The 20,418-nt window shown below is 35.6% G+C and overlaps 1 protein-coding gene across 5 annotated transcripts in view; it reads left to right on the forward strand.

The window, feature by feature from the left end:
* The window catches only part of LOC137401473 (disks large homolog 1-like), a 234,559-nt gene that overhangs the window by 32,589 nt on the left and 181,552 nt on the right, over positions 1–20,418 (forward strand). For 3 of the 5 annotated variants that reach the window (XM_068087832.1, XM_068087834.1, XM_068087836.1), the window contains 10 exons: positions 603–777; positions 5,972–6,087; positions 6,902–7,036; positions 8,791–8,874; positions 11,653–11,676; positions 13,804–13,851; positions 14,863–14,964; positions 16,645–16,805; positions 18,262–18,383; positions 18,677–18,768. In XM_068087832.1, the coding sequence (XP_067943933.1) occupies positions 603–777; positions 5,972–6,087; positions 6,902–7,036; positions 8,791–8,874; positions 11,653–11,676; positions 13,804–13,851; positions 14,863–14,964; positions 16,645–16,805; positions 18,262–18,383; positions 18,677–18,768 (1,059 nt within the window). The remainder of the gene's footprint in view (positions 1–602; positions 778–5,971; positions 6,088–6,901; positions 7,037–8,790; positions 8,875–11,652; positions 11,677–13,803; positions 13,852–14,862; positions 14,965–16,644; positions 16,806–18,261; positions 18,384–18,676; positions 18,769–20,418) is intronic. The other 2 variants (XM_068087833.1, XR_010979338.1) reach the window with 2 other exon arrangements.

Consider the following 20,418-nt stretch of genomic DNA (forward strand, 5'->3'; position numbering starts at 1 on the left):
TAAATAGGTCCGTAGTAGGTCATGCTTATGTAGGTTGAAGTACAGTAAGTTCTTGCATGTTAGTTATTTGAAATGCTAAACTGCAAATAGTATGCTGATGATCCCACATAGAAGGCGCAGTGTTAATAATCAGGAATGTTATCATTCTGAACAACAGGTTGTGCTAAAAATAAGCCATGGGATCAGCTTGTCTGTAAATAAGCTTTTAAAAGCAAACCATTTACTTAGAATAGCTTTAAAAAACACTTCATCACTTCACGAAACATTCCAACGGAAAGGCTGAGTAAAGGCAACCCGCTATATAGATAGAGGCTAACCTGCGGTGTGGTGGAGACAACCCTGTGTGACTGAGTATCTTGGAGAATGTTATGTAGCTAGTTCTGCTGTATCATATCACTGAATACTCCTAATTATGCTGTTTCATCTCAGGTGACTAGAGATAAGACATCAATGACTTTTCCTTTTACTCCTACTCTCGTTATTGTTGTCTACTTCCTACTTTCATATACTCATCTTTCCTCCAGTTAAGGATCTATTCTATTGACTAAAGGCGAGCTGGCTAGTTCGGTGTTTGTATTACCTCCGATTCTATCCGTTTGTAGCAACCCACGAAGAGTCTGCCAACATTCTCAAACACTCAGGAGAAACAGTCGACCTGCTCGTCCAGTATCGGCCCGAAGAGTACCATGATTTTGGTGACCGGGTGCTTGAACTCAGCATGGCCAACAAGAAGTCCAGTAGTTTGACCACCACTCAGATGAGGACACTACATGTCAGGTCAGTGACACGGCTCTATTGCCAATTAGCTCTATGACTCCACATTATATTTCTTTATCAGCCACTTTAAGGTCGATACATTTTAAGGCCGGTCAAAAATAGCCATGTGTTGAGATCAATCCTGAAGAAAAATTGGTAGAAATTTAACCAATGCTGTCGTTACAATATAGTTTGGGAGATTGATCAGTAAAAAAATATATTGTCATGTTAAAAGTCGTGCTTGAAAGTTTGATTCCAAAGTTGCAAACAAGTAGCTGTAACGCTGTAAATCGAGAAATATCGTGATTGGAAATTGTAGGTTACAAAATGTTTTTGGTGTAAATTAAAAACTAAATGAACAACATCACAACCTCGCGTTCTGATATTTTCAAAATCCATCTTCTCTACCTTGATGGGTTGTTGTTCTCTGCCTTGACGGGTTATGTCATGGTTGCTGCTGTTATTACCTTGACCTTCGTCAATACTGGGAGACATTCCGGAGCTGATTAAAACAGATCAACCTTATAATGTGCTGTGGACCAATTCCATGTTTTAGCAATATTGATCTTGCTAAAATTAGGTCAATCTTGCTGAAGATTGACCTAATTATGATCATTCACAATAGCTGTAGGTCTATTTCTTCTTGTGTGAATTTAGTATTTTCACATGGTGCTCGAGGAATTTTGAAACGATCGATTTTCATTGCTTATTGATCTAAACTGCGTAGTCGTATGAAATTGAGGCAGCAAGATGCTGCCGGGTCGTAGTTGAAACCGTTATTAAGTCTGATCGTAGTGGCTAGACATCGGTACTAATCACAATACATTTCAGTATGTGATAGATGCCGGATATTAGATAGTCAATAATTATGTAATGTGAAGCATATATGTCTAGTCTCCTGTCAGAATTCATATTGTTTGTATCATCCTGTTGACATGGCAAGATTCTTCAGAAAAGTCAATAAGCAATATACCACTCCATTGCCCGGTGAATTGAGATTACATTGCGTTGTGAGTTAGAAAACTTGTATTTACTCTCTGTTACTGATCACATACAGCATCTGCTCTGCAAACTCGCTATATATCTAGAATATACATGTAGACATCTGTGTATTATTGTTACAGTACTTCTATGCATCGATATAAATCTATAGTTGTTCTGTCGTTAGATCACCAAGTTACCCTGTTAGTAGCTTAATTTGCAGCCTCCAGCTTTCTGCAGACGGTCTTTATCTGGTCCAATGCGGTTGAGTCGATGTTTGTTATTATCGACAACCACGTTCTTGGCATAATTGCTAAGTTCCTTTCCTCTGTCTTTGCTGGAGGTACCTGCTGCAGCTGTCATTTTGGTGTCGTATTTATAGCTATTAACTCTGACATACCAGAGGATGTGGCTGGAGTGTTGGAATAGTTGTGATGTACTAGAGCATGGCCAGAACCTGTGTTTGTCAACACTTCACTCTAAAGCTTGCTTCCTATATAATGTATAGCAAAGTACAATAGAATTATCTTCATAGATGTATGCACTATTTATTACAGGAACTATATTGACATGATTTTTCGTAAATGTTTGTAACTCCATGCTCTTTCTTGTGAGGCAACAAAATTTGGATCCCAATATGAAATGCAGCCTACAACCTTATAATTGACACCAAAATGGCCGCAGATTGACTCGTTTTGTCATTTTCCCTATTCGTAAATCCTGAATCATAACAACACGGTATGCTAGCTGAGCCAAGAGAGTTGAGGGAGTTATCCCGCTTTGACCAAAGTTGTAAACACCACTGCCCTTTTATTGTTCTTAAATATGAACTTGCATAAAATTTAGTAGATTTTCTCAGAAAGTATCAGTACTTTTCTATCATTTGCGATTGCTTTTGATGTTTTTGCTGATCTGACTGCCAAGATGTTTCAAGATTAAAATCGACAAAACTTGGTCGCGATTGAAATGCTCAGAAGAAAAATACATGCCGAAATGATGTGACCAGTCGGCTATATAGCGCATGTATTATGTCAGTATCTTTGCCTTCAGAGTTGACAAAACTTCATTGCTGTTAAAATGCCCAGTGCATGTTTAATCAGAGAAAGTAGCCATTGCTTGTAATAGCATGGAGACGGAGTGAGATTGATTGGTCTCGAGAAACTAATGATGTTAGATTGGTCTCAAAATATCCAATCCTACCACAATGGGGCTAGTCGGTCACAGTCAAGTGAGTTTGGTAGCAAATTACATTTAAGCACTCAAGAGCAACAGGGGTCAAGGTTGAAAGTGCTATCTTTGCCACAGATTGCTGGACCTCATTTTGCAAAGACCCTAAAGGATTTTTAGTGATTGTTGACGTATAAAGTGTTAGACCTTGGCCTGAAGGTAGTTTTAAAGTTTTTAAAATAGTTGATACTGCACTGCTTCAATCAAAAGGATGTGCCTCGCATAAATCACACCAGAACTTAGAGTCTGAATAAATCACTCCGAGTTGGCAGGTTCTCATCATTCCGTATTTAGATGTTGAGAGGTGCTAAGGATCAGTTGTGAGCAGGTTTACACCAATTCGTATAGAGCCTGAGCATACTCAATGGTTTAGCAACACCGTAGACCACGATTACTTTTAGATAGCAACGACACCGGCGAACATTGATCGCCGGCGTCATTGCTTTATAGAAGTTATCCTTCCTTATCGGTGAGATTTAAGGTGAGACAGATTGAACAGTGAGCATGAGCCTCTGGCTTAGACTAGATCAAATTTTTCTATAAGTATTGAGGGTGCCCTCTTTACACACCCGCAATCATTGACAGGTATATCTTTATCGCACCTGGTAGTCTTACATAAATATTCGTTTGTTGCTACCAGTAATATCATTAACACCGGTTTTGAGTTGTCTGCTCTTGACTCGTATTGGGATGCGAGAATGTGAACAGAGCTGCCATGACTAATTAAAACACTTGTCTGTTCAGTAGCAGAAATAGCTCCTCGTACAATCACGGAGAATCTGTTTTGAATAGCTTTATGCTTTGCGTTTTACATGCACGATTTAACACTGGCAACCGCACTTTTCACGCGCGCAAGATTTTTGTTTGGGTCATAGCAGGAGCTCATAGGGGTTAAAGTTGAACATACACAACATTGCAGTAGATTTTATCAGGAAATCTTAGTATTTTTTATTGCTGGTGATTGTTTCTGGAAACATCTGGCTGCCAAGATGTTTCAAGATAAAAGGTGACCAAACTTGCTTGCGGTTAAATGGCTCAGAAAAAAAATACAGGCTGAAATGATGTCACTAGAGCATGGTTGCCTGTCTCTCTTGTTATTGATATCGGCTGTTGTGTTTGAGTTGGAGTGTTGCGGGTCTCTATTCTATTGGTCTCTTTGCCGAGGCACAACTATAGACTTCATAATCGTGCTGTCGCTTGAGTCTGAGCATTTAAACCGCGATCAAGTTTTGTCGATTTTAATCCTGAAACATCCTTGCTGTTTGATCACCTCAAATGTCAAAAACAATCGCAAATGATAAAAAATACTGATACTTTTTGACGAAATCTTCTATGGCTTGGTTTAAATTGATATTTGAGATTGTATTAGAAATGGCTAAAAATGTTGTTCTCACTAGTGTCATTATCAATCGTATGATTGTTGAAATCTTTTATTGGGTTAATTCTATGTTCTCTTGAAAATTGAACCACCCATGCTTGTAGTTTAGGAGAATGAGCATACCGAAACATGGAAATTTGACTCTAAGGCTCAGTTAATCATGCATGTATTCATTACTTGATTCATGAGCTGACGCCTGGCTGACATATGCTCGGGATGAGCTGATGATGAACGCAGAGTTTTATTATTCTATTGCGTTTTTCTCCACTCTAGTCTCTTTGTTTTCAAGTTCGGAGTTAGCTGGTCACACTCTGTAAGTGACTCAGGAGTTCAGAAAGGTTTGCAATCGGTGAATCCTGTCTGATAATCAGGATACAGTCTCTCGACTAGACAGGCTTGTCGTGTTTGAAGGTCCAGTCATCATTCTTGTTGTCATATTCTCTTGAGCACTTGTCACGTCTAAGAGGGTTGACTCACAGACTTGAAATGCCCTGCAAAGTAAATCAAAATTTTATGTGGTTTCAGTACTTGTTGACTCTTTGTGTCAATATATATAAACCTTTTTCACTTCATTTTTCGGCATTTTCACTTTGTCCGGCTGCTTTAAAATCCATCTTTTCAATTCCACATCATGATGTCATTTCCTTCCTCTTTATGATGTTATAAATTGGCCCTGTTCTCTACTTTTATTGAAACTAGTACTCTGGCAGTCTGATGTGATGCGAGAGATTGTTAAGTGTGCCAATGAAACACAGAGAATAAGTATGTGCCTATTAATTCTAGTACGGCAGAAGGTGAATGATTGGCGCAGGTAGTATCGCTCCGGGTGGCAAAGCGGGATGTTGTGTGTTCGAATATTGTACAACGCAATTTTGTTCTCAACTTATAGCCGTGGTTTCAGATAGACGGAAAGACAGACAAACCTTATTATAGTAAAGACTAGTTAAATGCCCGGCGTCGCATGGGGAATAAAATAATTACTCAATGAATTGGAGTAACTTAAGCTGGTAACTTAAGCTAGTCCAAGTCTTTACTATAATAAGAGCCGTGTCTGAAGCCATCTTAATAATCGTCATTTCACGGGTATTGATCTCTCATGTAATCATGATGTTCAAGCGTGTTAGTAAGAATGTAACCAATAGTATTTTTCCAAGCGCTTTAAGAGTGCGTACTTTAATTAATGTAATTAGTATGACTACAATTATTCCATTGTGTAGCAATGTAGACGCTTGGCCTCGGCCCTAAGGGATAGAATGGCTAGGCATTCCATGTTCAAATCCAGTGCGATTCAAATTGTGTGCCTAAAACTGTATCGATATAACTGGACACACAAATTACAAATGACCAATCGACAAATAACTAACACTGCGATTTATAAATTTATATATATATATACATGTACATATACATATATACATATACATACATATATATATATATATATATATATATATATATATATATATATATATATATATATATATATATAAATATATATATATATATATACACACATAATGTGTTTGCCTTAACATGCTGCAACAGTTTGCCACTGTTATCTTTATTGTTATTTGCCTCGGTAAGATTTATCTCCCTTGAGGCATCTGTATTTAAACCTCTAACTTGCAGAGCTCTATTTGACTATGATCCAACCAAGGACTCAGGTTTACCCAGCATAGGACTGGCTTTCAAGTACGGAGATATTCTGCACGTAACCAATGCCTCAGACGATGAATGGTGGCAAGGTAGACAACTCCTATAATTCTGTATTTGTTTTATTATCGATTACCTCATCACATGTCTGACTGTTTTATTCACTTAGTTCTTTTGCATTTTTCAACTAATTATGTGAAAAATATAGGAAATTAATTAAATACTGCATCAGATTTTTTCTGCCCATCCAATTGTGCTATAATAACTGCAATCAGAATACAGTTGCATTTAAACTGATAGTTTTAATGAATTTCAATTTCATTTATTTATTTATTTTTATTTATTTGTTTATTTCAATTATAAAAGATAAGAAGCACTTTTGTTCGAAAGCCATTTGTCTTAAGTAGTAATGAAGATGAAATACGTTTTCAGCCGGATTGTTGCTGTGCTATTCGACTTCCATGATGATAAACTAGAGTTTCAGAGTATTTTTAATATAGTGTTAAAATACCATCTTAAAATTTTAAGCAGTTTGCAGTAGCCATTTGTATGATATTCAACATAATAAACCTCAGCTTCCTAAAGGCATAAAGACCAAACTTCTGGTGACAATGTGGCCATCTGCCAGTACAAGGGTTAAGCCAGTTAAAGCTCTCTCACTCACCTGGCATGTTAGTTGATCTCGTTTAGCGTTGACATCATGTGAGAGAAAATCTTGCTGCCAAACCATGCTTTCACATTGCACTCTTGTTTAGCTTAGCAAGTTATCACATTGTTCTTTAACCATAAAGGTTGGGCTCAGTCTAATCTTGGATGTTGCTTATCCTTGATCTTCCTATATGAGGAGACAACTCTCATCTGGCTTCACTGTATTCCTAAGTATTTACTTGCTGTTTATCGTCACAGGTAGAGTTTTAATACCAGCTGGAAATTATGACACATCTGGAATAATCCCAAGCAAACAGAGAGTAGAGAGAAAGGAGAGGTCAAGGTTAAAGAAAGTGCTATTCAGCGGAAAGAAGGATGGACAACCAGGAGATGGTAATATGTTAAATTATTGTATTTTCATTAATACTTTTGAAACAAAGCAAATAGATTGACAGATATAAATAAACAGACAGGCTTACAGCTGGTATCGCATATGCGCTGTTACGATATCGTATGCTGTTGATGCGTAGCCATTCATATTGAACCTGCTCATGAGCTCGTTTTCTTAAGAGGCAACAAAACTACTTTTCACTGATTCCAGTTGTTTGCTAATGTCCATGTTTTGGCACAACTTGTAATATCGTTTTTCATTATCAAGAAACTCTTGAATGGTCTTAGTACTTTTGATGGAAACTTACACTTGCAGGTTCACCGAATCAATGGTTTCTTTATACGCTATGTCATAAATCTCAATTTTTTGGGACATGATGATCTATCTTCAAGTACCTTGTGTCATGTGAGTGCACTGTGCAAACAATAGACGCTTATTATGTTTGCTTTATTTATTGCTGGTATATTGTTGGATGTTCCATAATAATTTTTTCCAGTTTTAGAATCAAATAATGGTTTATATTACTCAGTTAGTCTCATAATGAACAGAGTAGACATATTTAAGTAGCCGTTCTATGAGTGGGTCACAAATACTTCACAAACAATTGTTTACTGGAAGCTAAAAAGTATCAAAATTAATAATTGTCTCCTCTTTCCTTTTACGCAAGATTAAAACTAGCATGCAACCTTTTACTGTCGTCCACCATATTTTATCATGTTTCTCCAAACTAATACGCTAAAAGGCATCTAGTACCACTGACCTTGAAATTCTCTAATTTTGTTTTATGTTGGGTCACTTGAGTGCCAAATATTGTAATGCTTTAGTGAATATATATCAACGAAATGAATTTGTTTTTTTTGTATTTTTGGCTATTTATTCAGATGGCTAGCAATGTTTGATCTCACACAAATTTCTAGTTTTTTAAAATTAATTGAAGTTTTATCATTCATTTTCAACTCACGTATATCAATTTTTATCAACGATTGTTTACAATTATTTTAGCGCTGCATAAAGTATTTCTTAGCCTCCTATCTATTTTACAAACCGTTTAAATGTAACTGTCTTATTACTTGTCTACAATTCAGTCTAACTCTAGCAAATTTGATACGGGGTAAAGTGATGTTTAGCCAAAGTCTCATCTAATGTTAGTGAAATATAATATACTTAGGTTAAAATAATATAAAATTAATTGTAAACTCTATACCGCCATCGAGCATTATTTATAAATTGTGCTGGCCTGACATTGCGAAATGATATGTCAATAGAAGACAACTCCCAGAGTGATATTTCTTTATTTGGCAAGTTGATTCATCATTTATGAAGAATGACTGCTCTTTTCTACATCTATAGGTACCCACTGGTAATACAAATCATTAATGTTTTTTGTATAGTCTGGAAGTTTGCTTGACCAATAGTTGAGTTGTGTCCTTCAAGTCAGGGTCACAGGTCAATAGGTCGCTCACAAAATATTAATAACTAAATTATGTTCTTTAAATCTCATTACTTTGTAAGTATTTGGTGTTGGCTGGAGTTTTAATAGACATTTGCATAAAAACTCATAAATAATGTTATTTCGATTTAAGGTTACTTATGAGCACTTTCATCGCTTTTTTTGTTAAGTTTTAAGTGTCACGCTTTGAAGGTTTACTGTGAGGTCATTCACCAGTTAGCTTTTACTTATCTTGATCTCTCACTCCACTCGTCCCGAACTGATCTCTGCACGGTTAGCTTCAGTCAATGCTTTCATTTGCTTTAGAAAAAAGAAAGAAAGGAATATTTAGCAAGAAGCTCTCTGTGAAAAAAAATAAAGACTCAAGTTCTGAAGAACTATTTGAAGACAGTAAGTACAGTACATACGCAGTAGTACTTACACACTCGGCAGCTTATAGCCGCTACTTACTGCATGACTCACCAATGACAAATGCTTATCGCCTCAACCTCGGGCCACTTTTCATCAAATGGCTAAAGCTACCAGCAAGATTTCAGGAAATTCGGAAAGCTAGCGCTACTGCTGCATTTAACAATCTGAAGCCGGCGTTGTTTGAGCGCGTACCCATAAGCGCTCATAGAAACAGTAGAGTGGCTTATTGTATTATCATATCAGTACATCTTCATTAGGTGGTTATTATATATCTTACATTCATCTCGTTTGTGCGCTGCTCAAATTTTCTGCTTTAGGTTGTTTGAAGTAATTATGTTTGTTTCAAGCTTTTTCGTATAAAAATGCAGCTCAAAACTTAGACAATAGGCAGATATTAATAGAGAAACTCAATTTTACAGGGTGTAAATACCGAATCAGAGGTGGGTGGCTTCATGGATGGTGCATGGGTTGATCAAATGGGTGGTTTTAAGTTATTTTCAGGTCACAAGGTAGTTGCACCCTGAGTTATTTTATTGTTTGTTATACAACCTCAACCCTCTATTAATGTGCGTTCCTATAGCTGTGCCCGTATCAGTTACATTAGACTTCGAGTTGTCTTCTCTACATATACCAATTTAAGTATGATAACTCCGGTTACACACACACTAACGACCAAAAGAAATGCGGTTTCTATCAGCTCACACCAATACCAAAACAAGTTTTTGAATAAAAATTAACCATGGGGCTGTTTATATTGGTGATTCGTTTTGGGTATTTAATAATTGAGTAATTAGTAGTTATCCACACCTGTCCATAAACAGTTAATATTTGACTTTTCAATGCCAAGCTAGTAAGAGGATTACTACTCTGTTTAGACACACATGAAAAGAAGCCCTGTTCATATTATAAAAAAGTTAAAATATATTTTGATCACTTATTCGACTGATCAATCACAATTATGTCGACTCGTCATGAAGTGTTACCCACTGGATGGCCTTACAGCTCGACGAATTTATGTTGTCACAATCAGCAGAATTTTGGCTATAAGAGTATTAGTTTGTGTGTCAGTATATCAAACATTAGATCATATTTCTGTACAAGTATTCATCTAGGTAGCAGGTTTTACCTCGGCAGTTTTGTATGTTATGAACTTGAGTTTATAATTATGAAAGTATAAGTTTTTTCATGAAGGGAAATTTTGGTAAGATTTTACTGGCCAGCCAACCGCATAATTTAGGGAATTGAGAGCGATAATGGCACACTATTCCATGTTTTATTTGCTCAAGTTAATATTAGAAGTAGGTAAAAGAAACAGTCACTATATCTAGTTATACTTGTGTTAATCATGTTACCTTACAATAGAGTATGTTTCTGTGATCATTCACTTGGTATTTCATAGCATAAATAGTGTACATTAAATTTGTTATCGTTGCCTCAGACATTTTCTCTGCTGAAATAAAAGAACATTTGGTGTGTGATAATTATGTGAGCTATCTTCATTTTAGTGTGGACAAAGAGAAGGCAACTTTGAGCCTAACACATCTTTTTGTTTGGAATAAGATTTCTGACGATTACTGTGAAAATCATCCTTAAAGCGTTCAAGTAAAATAGTGCTTTCGATTTTAGTTGTCTCTCAGCAGTCTATGCATCTGTACTCATTGCTGTCTCAACATGATTATCATGACTCTGATAGAAAAAGCTGGAATCACAATATGTATTTTTCAACAAGAGGTTTTATGCTACATTCGACTTGTTTGTGCAAAACTTGTGAAAGAAAGATCTCCAATGCTGTTGGTATATTCATAAATGGAATAGTGTTTTCTTTAAAAAGGGTTTTGAATTCGTTGAACCTATTGAAGTATTTATTAGCCAATAATTCATTTTAAAATGTTCAAAGTTAATAGTTATAGCAGTTTGCTTGCAACTTGCAAGTGCGTCAGATTGCACAGTTTTACTAGAAGAAAAAGTGTTATGAGTTAAATGCAAGTAGTACAGCGAAACCCTGCATATGATTTTAGTTCATCCCAGTAACATGTGAAATCTAATTTGTTTTTAAACTATACTGTACATGTAATCTATTTCGTTCTACAGTCCAACAACTTCCTACCACCCTTGAATGAATAATTCAGGTAATTACACAAACATTAACACAAATGTACTATAAGATTGACGTAAAAATAGATTAATATAGACGTAACTAGTTATGAGAGGCCTTCATAGTCTTTTACCTTAAAGATACGTAAACAGAGGTGTAGACTTGGTGGCATAGATGATCGATGGTGCTGAGGTTGGTGATAGAAAAACGCAGCATAACTTATTCAAATCAAATGTATGCTAAGCAAATTTTTAAATAATTTTTTCTTTTTTTTTCCTTTTTTGCTCTTTAGTTTTTTTCTTTCAGTCCGTTCACCGCTGTTTAGGAAATTTTGATGCTTTGGGAAACTTTAAGCATCATACATCATATTCATATAAAATATTTAATCCAAGTTACACTGTTGGAGTAACACAGTTAATAAGGTGAACGCATTCATAAATTCATTGGTCAATAGGAGTTTTCTTACCTCTGAAATATTCGGCATTTAGATTTATTTGAATGACCGCACGTGAGGTGCTACAATCAGGCCGTTTGAGGGCTGGTTATCAATAGGGTAAAGCATCTGCGACAGGAAATAGAAGATACAGGATGCTTGTTAACATGTATGCAGCACTAATGCTAGCATTTTATTTGCTCAATGAGGCTGCTTGACTCTTTCCCAGATAACCTTATGCATGAAGAGAGTCGTAAGTAGAATGTGTGCCACTGCTTTGCTTTCTTTCTTCTATCAACTGGCTTTTAAAGATTGCTGGCTACGGGTCCTGAGGCTTCTATGTCTTTCCAACATTCACATGACTTTAGCTGGCTTGGCTTTATCACCAGTTCTGGTTTCTTCTATTATTAGCTAACAACTCTAAGTTGGTGAAATGTTATGCCCAGCCGTGTCATTAAAATCTGTATTCCTCTTTTGGCAGAATTCGCATATCATGTGATATCTCCCTTGGATGAAAATGCGGTTTAATTTGATTTATTAAGAGCTTGTTTCGAAAGTGGTGTTCAGGAATAGCCAACAAGGCAGGAATACTAGTGTAAGCGGCATGGCTTAGCGGTCTAAAACTCCTGACCAATGTGGTTCTGGTTCAGTTCTCCAAAAGATTACTGGTGGTAATACGAACGGTATCTAATGTTAAATTAGTAATGGGCTTGTCTGAGCTCTGTCATGCAATCACCTAACTGGATTTTGGTGAGAGAAAATGTACTTTGCTCATAAACAGAGTGATCAAAAACTCATTCTTTGAGTAAATGATGTCAGCTTAAAGCAATTGAAGAAAAACTCCTATTCTATACCATTCCTTTTCTTTACGTGCGAAGAAGGCTAGATAATTTAATGGCTACCATTCAATCTAGCTTTGATTGAACTCTTGCCAGCAATCATCAGATTGCTTTTTGCTTGAGTTTGAACTGTAAGCCTTTTCTGTCTCAGACATATAACCTTGAGGTTTGGACATTTGAGCAAAAATGTTACAAAACTGTTTAAAAATTCATTGCTATGAACATTCGCTCAGCTTTTCTAACAAGGTTGACAAACTGAGACTTTTTCTCCCCTGTATTGCATTTTTGTTTCTGCATACGCACCAATACTTATTAGTTGAGAGAATAGGCTCGCATTTTTTGTCAGACTTTCATCCTATCGGTCAGATTTTATACTACAACATACACTGTAGTATAAACCTGTATAGTGGCATTCGTATTGTGAAAGTATGTGATTATATCATAGTAAAACCATAAGTAATTGCAGCACTTTTCACCCAACCAATAGGATTCAAGCCCGACTAAAAATGCAGCCCTATTCTCTCAACTAATAAACAATGGGTGCATGTGCAGAGGCTCATTGTACTGTAGTATTAACTGCAGTGTTCAAAGTGTGTTAACCGTATGCAACTTGTTATAACAACAGCTGTCCAATAAATAGTCAGTTCATCACATCATAAACTTTTGGCTTTCAGCAAAATTCGCCCCGAGCTTTTATCTCACAATGAACAAATGTGATCATATGCATATAATGATACATTTGTGACATCATAAACAGCTAGCCAACTTTTACCATGTTTCATTTTCAGGAAAGTATATTGTGTTCTACTTCACCAAACATCCCTCAATTCCTTTTTGGCAAATTTAGATAGTCATTTGACGAAGGTGTATAAAATACATTGACAAAGGCTGTTCATTGCTGTTTATTAAATTTGGAGTTGTTTTCTCTCTCATTTCAGCTATATGAAAAGATCAGACAGCATTTTAGTGCATAAATTTAGGTAGTCATTTGACAAAGGTATATGAATTACATTGCGAAAGGCCGTTCATTGTTTTTTATTAAATTCGAAATTGTTTCCTCTTTCATTTCAACAATATAAAACGATCAGAAAACATTTTAGTGTATAAGTTTAGGTAGTCATGGTTCATTGCTTTTTATTAAGTTCGGAGTTTTTTATCAAAGCAAATCAGACAACATCGCTGGATACAGTCTTGTTATTCATGGATATTATACCAGACTGTTTATCTAAACCTTCGATGCTCAATGAATTAGTCACGAATATCCTTATTATGGTCTTCATTTATATTGTTTTAGATCTGACCATTTCTCTAACCGTTACATTTATGAACAAATTTTATTTACATGAAACTGATTTTGATAGTTTTGTCCAAAACCTAAGTCGGTGCTACAATAAAAGATACAAGTTAAACACTAACATTCAGGACCTTGAGGATTTCAAAACTTATTTAAACAAAGTGAACTTTTAAGTGAATACACATGCTAAATGCGTTGCCATTTACCATCAGCTGGCATCAACATCAGCTATTGTTATGCTTGGCAGGAAGCGAGGAGCCGATACTCTCATATGAAACAGTGGTTGAGGAGGACTGTAAGTTGAGATTTCTGCCTTTATGAAAGTTTAAAAGTTGTCTGCCCTTTCTGATATTTAGATATGTAAATCAATATGCTGCCGTCCCTCCTATACCTATGGTTCTATATCTATGATTCTATATCTATGGTTCTATATCTATGGTTCTATGTCTATGGTTCTATACCTATGGTTCTATATTTATGGTTCTATATTTAGGGTTCTATGTTTATGGTTCTATATCTATGGTTCTATATTTATGGTTCTATATGTATGGTTCTATATTTAGGGTTCTATGTTTATGGTTCTATATCTATGGTTCCATATCTATGGTTCTATACCATTCTAATTCTATATATATATATGGTTTTGCCTGAGTTACCTTTTAAAATGTAGATCGTTACCAAAAAAATTATATTAGGAGCTTTTTGTTAATTTTTTTGTGTACTTTTCAAGTCTGGTTTTTCTATAAGCTTTTTATGGTTTTTTTATTTTTTCAACCAAATGGGTGTTATAAACATTGTCACTATTGTATCAACCCAAAATCTATCATTCGCTGCAGGCACTATGTCACTTCATGCGTATCTTTTACGCACTTAGATTCTCCCAAGTCTTAAAATTTACAATAATCAAGACATACCGGTGTACAGTTATTCAAAGTCACAGTAAATCTGACAAGCTATTATTTAGGAATGATAACTACATATTTGCACAGTAGAGATATGTGTTTAATCACAAATTCATATTGTAACAGGAGTGATTGATGTAAATAGCACATTATTTGATGATGTAATGGCTCTGTGATCATGGCTTGACTTTATAACAATGAAGTGTCATACAACTATTCGATGATGCCAAAACAGTTTATGCTGATGTCATAGCTTTTTATGATGATGTCATAGCATTGTTTGGCGATGTCATTGTACGTTTGTTAAGTTCATAGTGCTACATTTGATGATGTTATAGTAACTCATAACATCATAACACTATGACAATTAAAGCATCAGCTGAAGTGAGTTCTTTACATTTTAGTAAACTACACGCGTCCCATCATAGTACTCGGTCATCTGAAAGATAAGGTGAACGATGATCTCATTAGCGAATCTCCTGAAAGGTTCGGTAGTTGTGTTCCCCGTAAGTATGATTTATTAGTCGATGTTTATCATAGACATTTGATAATTCTACATTTGCTTTGAATCATTCTATAAGAGACATTCTGCAAAATTATGGATTGTGTTCACTTTCATGGTTATTTTTTGAAGAGGGCTGTGAAGCAGGTACTTTTGTAATTGGACCCTGTTAGTTTATTCAGTTAAATTAGCGTAAAGTTTGAAGGTTTCTCTATAAATAATTAAAAGGAAGTCTAATCGGATTATATCACCTTGTTTTTATTTTTTCAAACGGCTTTCTTGCACCATTTATTGACTTTCAAATTAGGCAAAATTTTTTGTGTTATATGTATATTTACAAATTTTTCTAAACAAAATCAATTAAAATTATTCATTTTTATTAATGTTTTCAATTCAAAAGATTGTGTTATTCTAAAGTTAAGTCATGTGCCAAAGCGTGTAGCCACTACAGAGGTTATCTCAATATTTAACCCTTGGTACAAAAAGTGCCTAACATGGTTAAAGGTTGACTTGCAACAAACTTCACATTACAGTTATTTGGTATCAAAAGATTCACCACGTCTTACTCTGTTGTGTTGCAGGTGCAAAATATGTGGAAATGTGATTACAAGCTCTTAAAAGCTCAAAAACGAACAGTTTATTGCTGCCATCACAAAACCGCCATAGTTTAGAATCTCTTTCCAAAACAGCTCAAATGGGACGTAGTTGTAGAAGATGGCTTCTGTTTACACTTTCATGCAACTCATTCGTCGAAATATTTTCACAAATATACTTCACGCATTCAATAAAACCATGTCTATTGTTTTTAGGCGTCTATTTTATCGTCATTGTAATGCTGTCACTTTCAGCACTGATATCTTATAACTTACCGTAAAAATTCATTTAATTTTTTAACCTTAGCTTGAAGGAGTACATATCATTGTCTGATAATCATGACGAGCGTGTTGGTCACCTGTGGTAATCGAAAAGTGCTGCAGAACTTATTTGCGAAGTATTGGGTCACATGATCAGATTACGACTAGACGATTAGACCAAGTCGAAACAAAACTGTAAAGTAGCGATCATCTATATTTGATACGGGGTCTTCGGTAAAATCCGAAGTGTTTGTCATAAACTAGTACTACGAGAAGTTTTATATTGAGCCTTTTATTGGCCTTTCAATTCACGTGAGAGCATCACGTGACAAAACAATAACCAAATGTAATGACAACGTCAGAGAAATAAACTGATTCCAATATACGGCGGCTTTTGAGCGTTTTTGATCTTTTAAGAGCTTTTAATCACATTTTCACATATTTTGCACCTACAACACAGCAGAGTAAGACATGGTGAATCTTTTGATACCAAATAGCTGTAATGTGAATTCTGTTGCAAGTCAACCTTTAACTAAAATACAGCAGCGCGATGACAATTTCATCTTCAAAGTTAACTCCTTGTTTGTGACAGTATTAACATTAATGTTTTATTATTGTATAGCAGCATTGGGGCAACACTCAACTAAGTTGAAAACTTCATCGATTTGGTGAGTCTCTGGAAAAAGTAGTTAGAATTTTTTCTTTTCACTCTAAACGTGGCCCACTAGAAAGATATAATCGTTGTAGTAATTTTGTGTAGTCACAAAATTTTGCTATACAAGGAAGTCATTCTTGACACCGTTACAGGGACAGCTCTTTTTATGTCGCAGATACAACGAGGGAACGAAGGGAAAATGAGATTGACAAGCGTGACTATCACTTCGTGGCATCACGAGAAGAAATGGAAAACGACATTTCGCTTCACAAATTTATAGAAGCCGGACAATATAATGGAAATCTATATGGAACAAGCGTGTCATCTGTAAGAGAGGTGAGTGGTTATTTTAGTATGAACTTGACATGCTCGATGATATTCTATGGTTCAAGTGTCCAAAGTAATGCCACAGCAACCTTGTGTTTCGATGTCTATGATCTCACCTACCACGTGATTTCCTTAGAATGATTTTGGCCAATTTATTTTACCTGGTTCATCAGAAGGAGCAGGTTCATAGTTACCAGCATTCCTTTTTAAAGAATCGTCTGCTCATTTCGTTTAGAAATATCTTTATATGGCAGAATTTGCGGTTTTAACTGTAAACCGCTAAGTCGAGAGTCAAGTCTTAGGCCAAGAACTGAAACACTAATGATTACTTGAGTAGTTTTTTTGTAGCTTTTATTACTGTTCATCAGTGTGATGACACATAATTTTGCTCGGCTGCCAGGAAAGATGAATTATTTTTTCTTTTGATGAGGGCGACTATGAGACAATACAAGAGCTGTTTAATATATGTTTGTTTATCAGATAAAAATAAAACAATAAAATGTGATGGAAACAAATTGCTGGTAACATCCATTTTTCTTTTATTAACCCTTTGGCTGGGTTAAAGCCGCGCAAAAACACCCGAAGGTATTGTAATTTATTTTTGAAAGTTCAATAAAACTGGTATTTTATTAACACGCATAGCTTCAACTTAAATTTATTTCAATTAAAAAATATTTTGTACATTCATTTACTTATGTACTACTACAAAACGCTACAAATATGTACAGTTGTCCCTGTATGAAATGCTTGAAGGCATTCCTTTTGGTAGAGTCCAACGCTACATCGTAACCGTGCGAGCTACCATAACGATCACTTTTCTCTGTATATTCAAAAGTTCTAAAAGTTTACATCACTTCTATCATCTGAATTATTTTTATTCTGATCAGACAAAAAATCACTAACGATTGCAGGATCAAATAAATTTGTATTTTATCGTTTTGAACATCAAGCCGATGTTTACTGGTTTTTCCAACTTCCATTTCTTCCAAGGAGGCGTGAATTCTTTAGCTTTTAGCACAAGGCAAAGTCTCTCAGATAATCGTTTCATATTGTAATTTATCGACTAATATCTTGTTGATGATATTTAATTTTTACTAGCGTTCATATCCTTTGCTTAACGTTACTAGGCGACAGCTTTTTAAACGTCTACCGAAAGCAACATAAAAGTCGATAAATGACATTTTTGTCGCTTCCCCAGCCAAAGGGTTAATTGTAATTATGCCTTCCATCATAGATTACAATCAGAGCAATAGAATAAAGTTGAAACTGATTTATAGTTCTTGCTTAGCTTGAGGGCATTCTTTTTATCGCTACCATTGTACAAGCTCTCCAAATCGATGCATAAAAGCATACAAAATAAACTCTGCTACATGGTTCAGCTCCTTATGGCAGGTGTCACAGGTGGCAGGTGTCACATGATATCTTGTGTGTCGATATGCTTATATTATAGTGTATTTTGTTACAGGTGGCAGAGAGTGGCAAGCACTGCATACTAGATGTCAGTGCGAATGCTATTAAACGTCTGCAAGTTGCCAATCTCTTTCCCATAGCTATATTCATTCGGCCTAAAGACGTCGATCAAATCAGGTAAATTTTAAGTCTAGATTATACTCATTTCATATTAGAACAATTCTGTGCTCTTACAATGTATATGCGTTATTATTATAGATGATTCTAGTTTTTACAGAAGGTTTATTCGGCGAGGTGAATTGTTTTATGGCGTTTTTTTATCTTTGCATTGTGTCTTTTAAAACATAGGTGAATCTGTTTGTCAAATTATTACCACCATGTTATTGCGAGTGCGAACCAATTAATAATACAGTCAATTGCGGGTTGGATCTGTATTGGCCAATTTGAATTCTCATCATTTCCTGTTGCAGGGAGGTTAACAAGAGACTGACAGAGGCACAAGTCAATCAAGAGTATCAAAAGATGCTGAAGATGGAAGCAGATTTTAGTGAATATTTTACAGGTAAATTTCTGCTCTTTGTTTTCATATGTATGCATATTTATAGTCTGGTGTACATGTATATAAGAGCGCATCTCTATGTCAATTGTGGTTGAAGGCCGTTGGTGTAGATGTTTAGTGGCTTTTTGTTATGTCAAGTTTTAAGAACCTTCATAGTTTGCTAGATGGTTGTTCTCGGTCACATTGCACCCAATGATAAATTGCACTATATGACCTTGAGGTCATGTAGTGCAATGTCCTTGAGGTCATGTGTCTATATTAAAAATACACCATCGGTTTGCAGTAAGGTATGCCTAAAGACTGATTCACACTGTATCGAGGTATGTCGGTGTGATTCCCACAATACATCAGTGACCATATATGATAACATAGCTCACATTATCACAAACCCATCTGTGTTTACATCACCAAATTGTCCATGATATACTGTTCTCATTACACAATGCGGTCGCTGAAACGGTAAAATACTAGTCCTGCAGCAACTATCATGAAGGGAAACATAGATCATCAACCCGTGACAGCCAATCACAATCGCCGAAGTAGTGCGCATGGCACTGACTGTTGTGCATGCTTGGCAAAATATTGGGAAAGTTTAACAGATGCACTGTTACCTGACGTCTGTGTTTCCTCAACGATGTCATTGGTTCATAGTGTGCATACTCGACGAATAATCGCTGAGAGGAAACCACGAAATTTAGCAATACTACGTGGACCAGCTTTTAGTGTTGATGAGTGAGCTTAGATGACAAGATAGTTAAGGGTACGAATTAAAAATGTCAAAGGAACAAACCGCCAACTTTTGATAAACTCACTTTGAACAAGATTGGTGGTCAGCCCCAAACCAGCTCGATATAATTTACTCATTAGGTTCATAATGAGGTAGTATAACTGCTATAATACTTTGTGTGAACAGAATTTGCTGCAAAAATTTATATACAGTGAAATTTCTAAAAATAACAAAGGTTAGACAACTCTGTAATGGCAATTTATTTACCCCGTGATTAAACTCATGGCATATCACTTGGGCTATGGGTAAGCGTTTCTGTTTTATTTATTTGTACAGCAGACGCTCCTACCATGTAAATAATTCATTCCAGGAACGTTTACCTTATAGGGAATTTACGTTATACGAACAGTAAAATACATATAAATTGCCTAATCCATTCCAAGATCTTCCCAAGCTCTCCCCTTTGGCCATACAGAAAGAAAAAACTAGACTTCACTTTTTTAGTTAGTTGGCTGTATCGTAATTGTAATATTATTAGTTTGCATCAACTGCTTGTCGCAAATGATTGCGGCAATTTTACAATAAGTTGATGGAAAATGCACATATTCAACATCCATTATCAACAAATTTTTTTCAGACAGCAAGTCTTTTCTGAAAAGTAAAACTAATGACAAATATTTTATGTCTACAATAAAGCAAAACAAAAACATATTTAATTCTAAAGAGAGCGGTGTATTCATCATCTATCTGTATCCAGAGGTCAAGGTTAGGATAAAAGATAATTTTCGGCGATACTCCCAACTCATGACATTCGGATCGGTAGACCAAGGGTGTAACGCCTGCACCAATCGATCGCCTTTTATACAAAGTATTTATTAACAATTGCGTAGCAGCTACCTATTCTCTGTTTTGTCGACACATCTGAT

Source organism: Watersipora subatra, chromosome 8, assembly GCF_963576615.1.
Source record: "Watersipora subatra chromosome 8, tzWatSuba1.1, whole genome shotgun sequence".
Taxonomy (NCBI): domain Eukaryota; kingdom Metazoa; phylum Bryozoa; class Gymnolaemata; order Cheilostomatida; family Watersiporidae; genus Watersipora; species Watersipora subatra.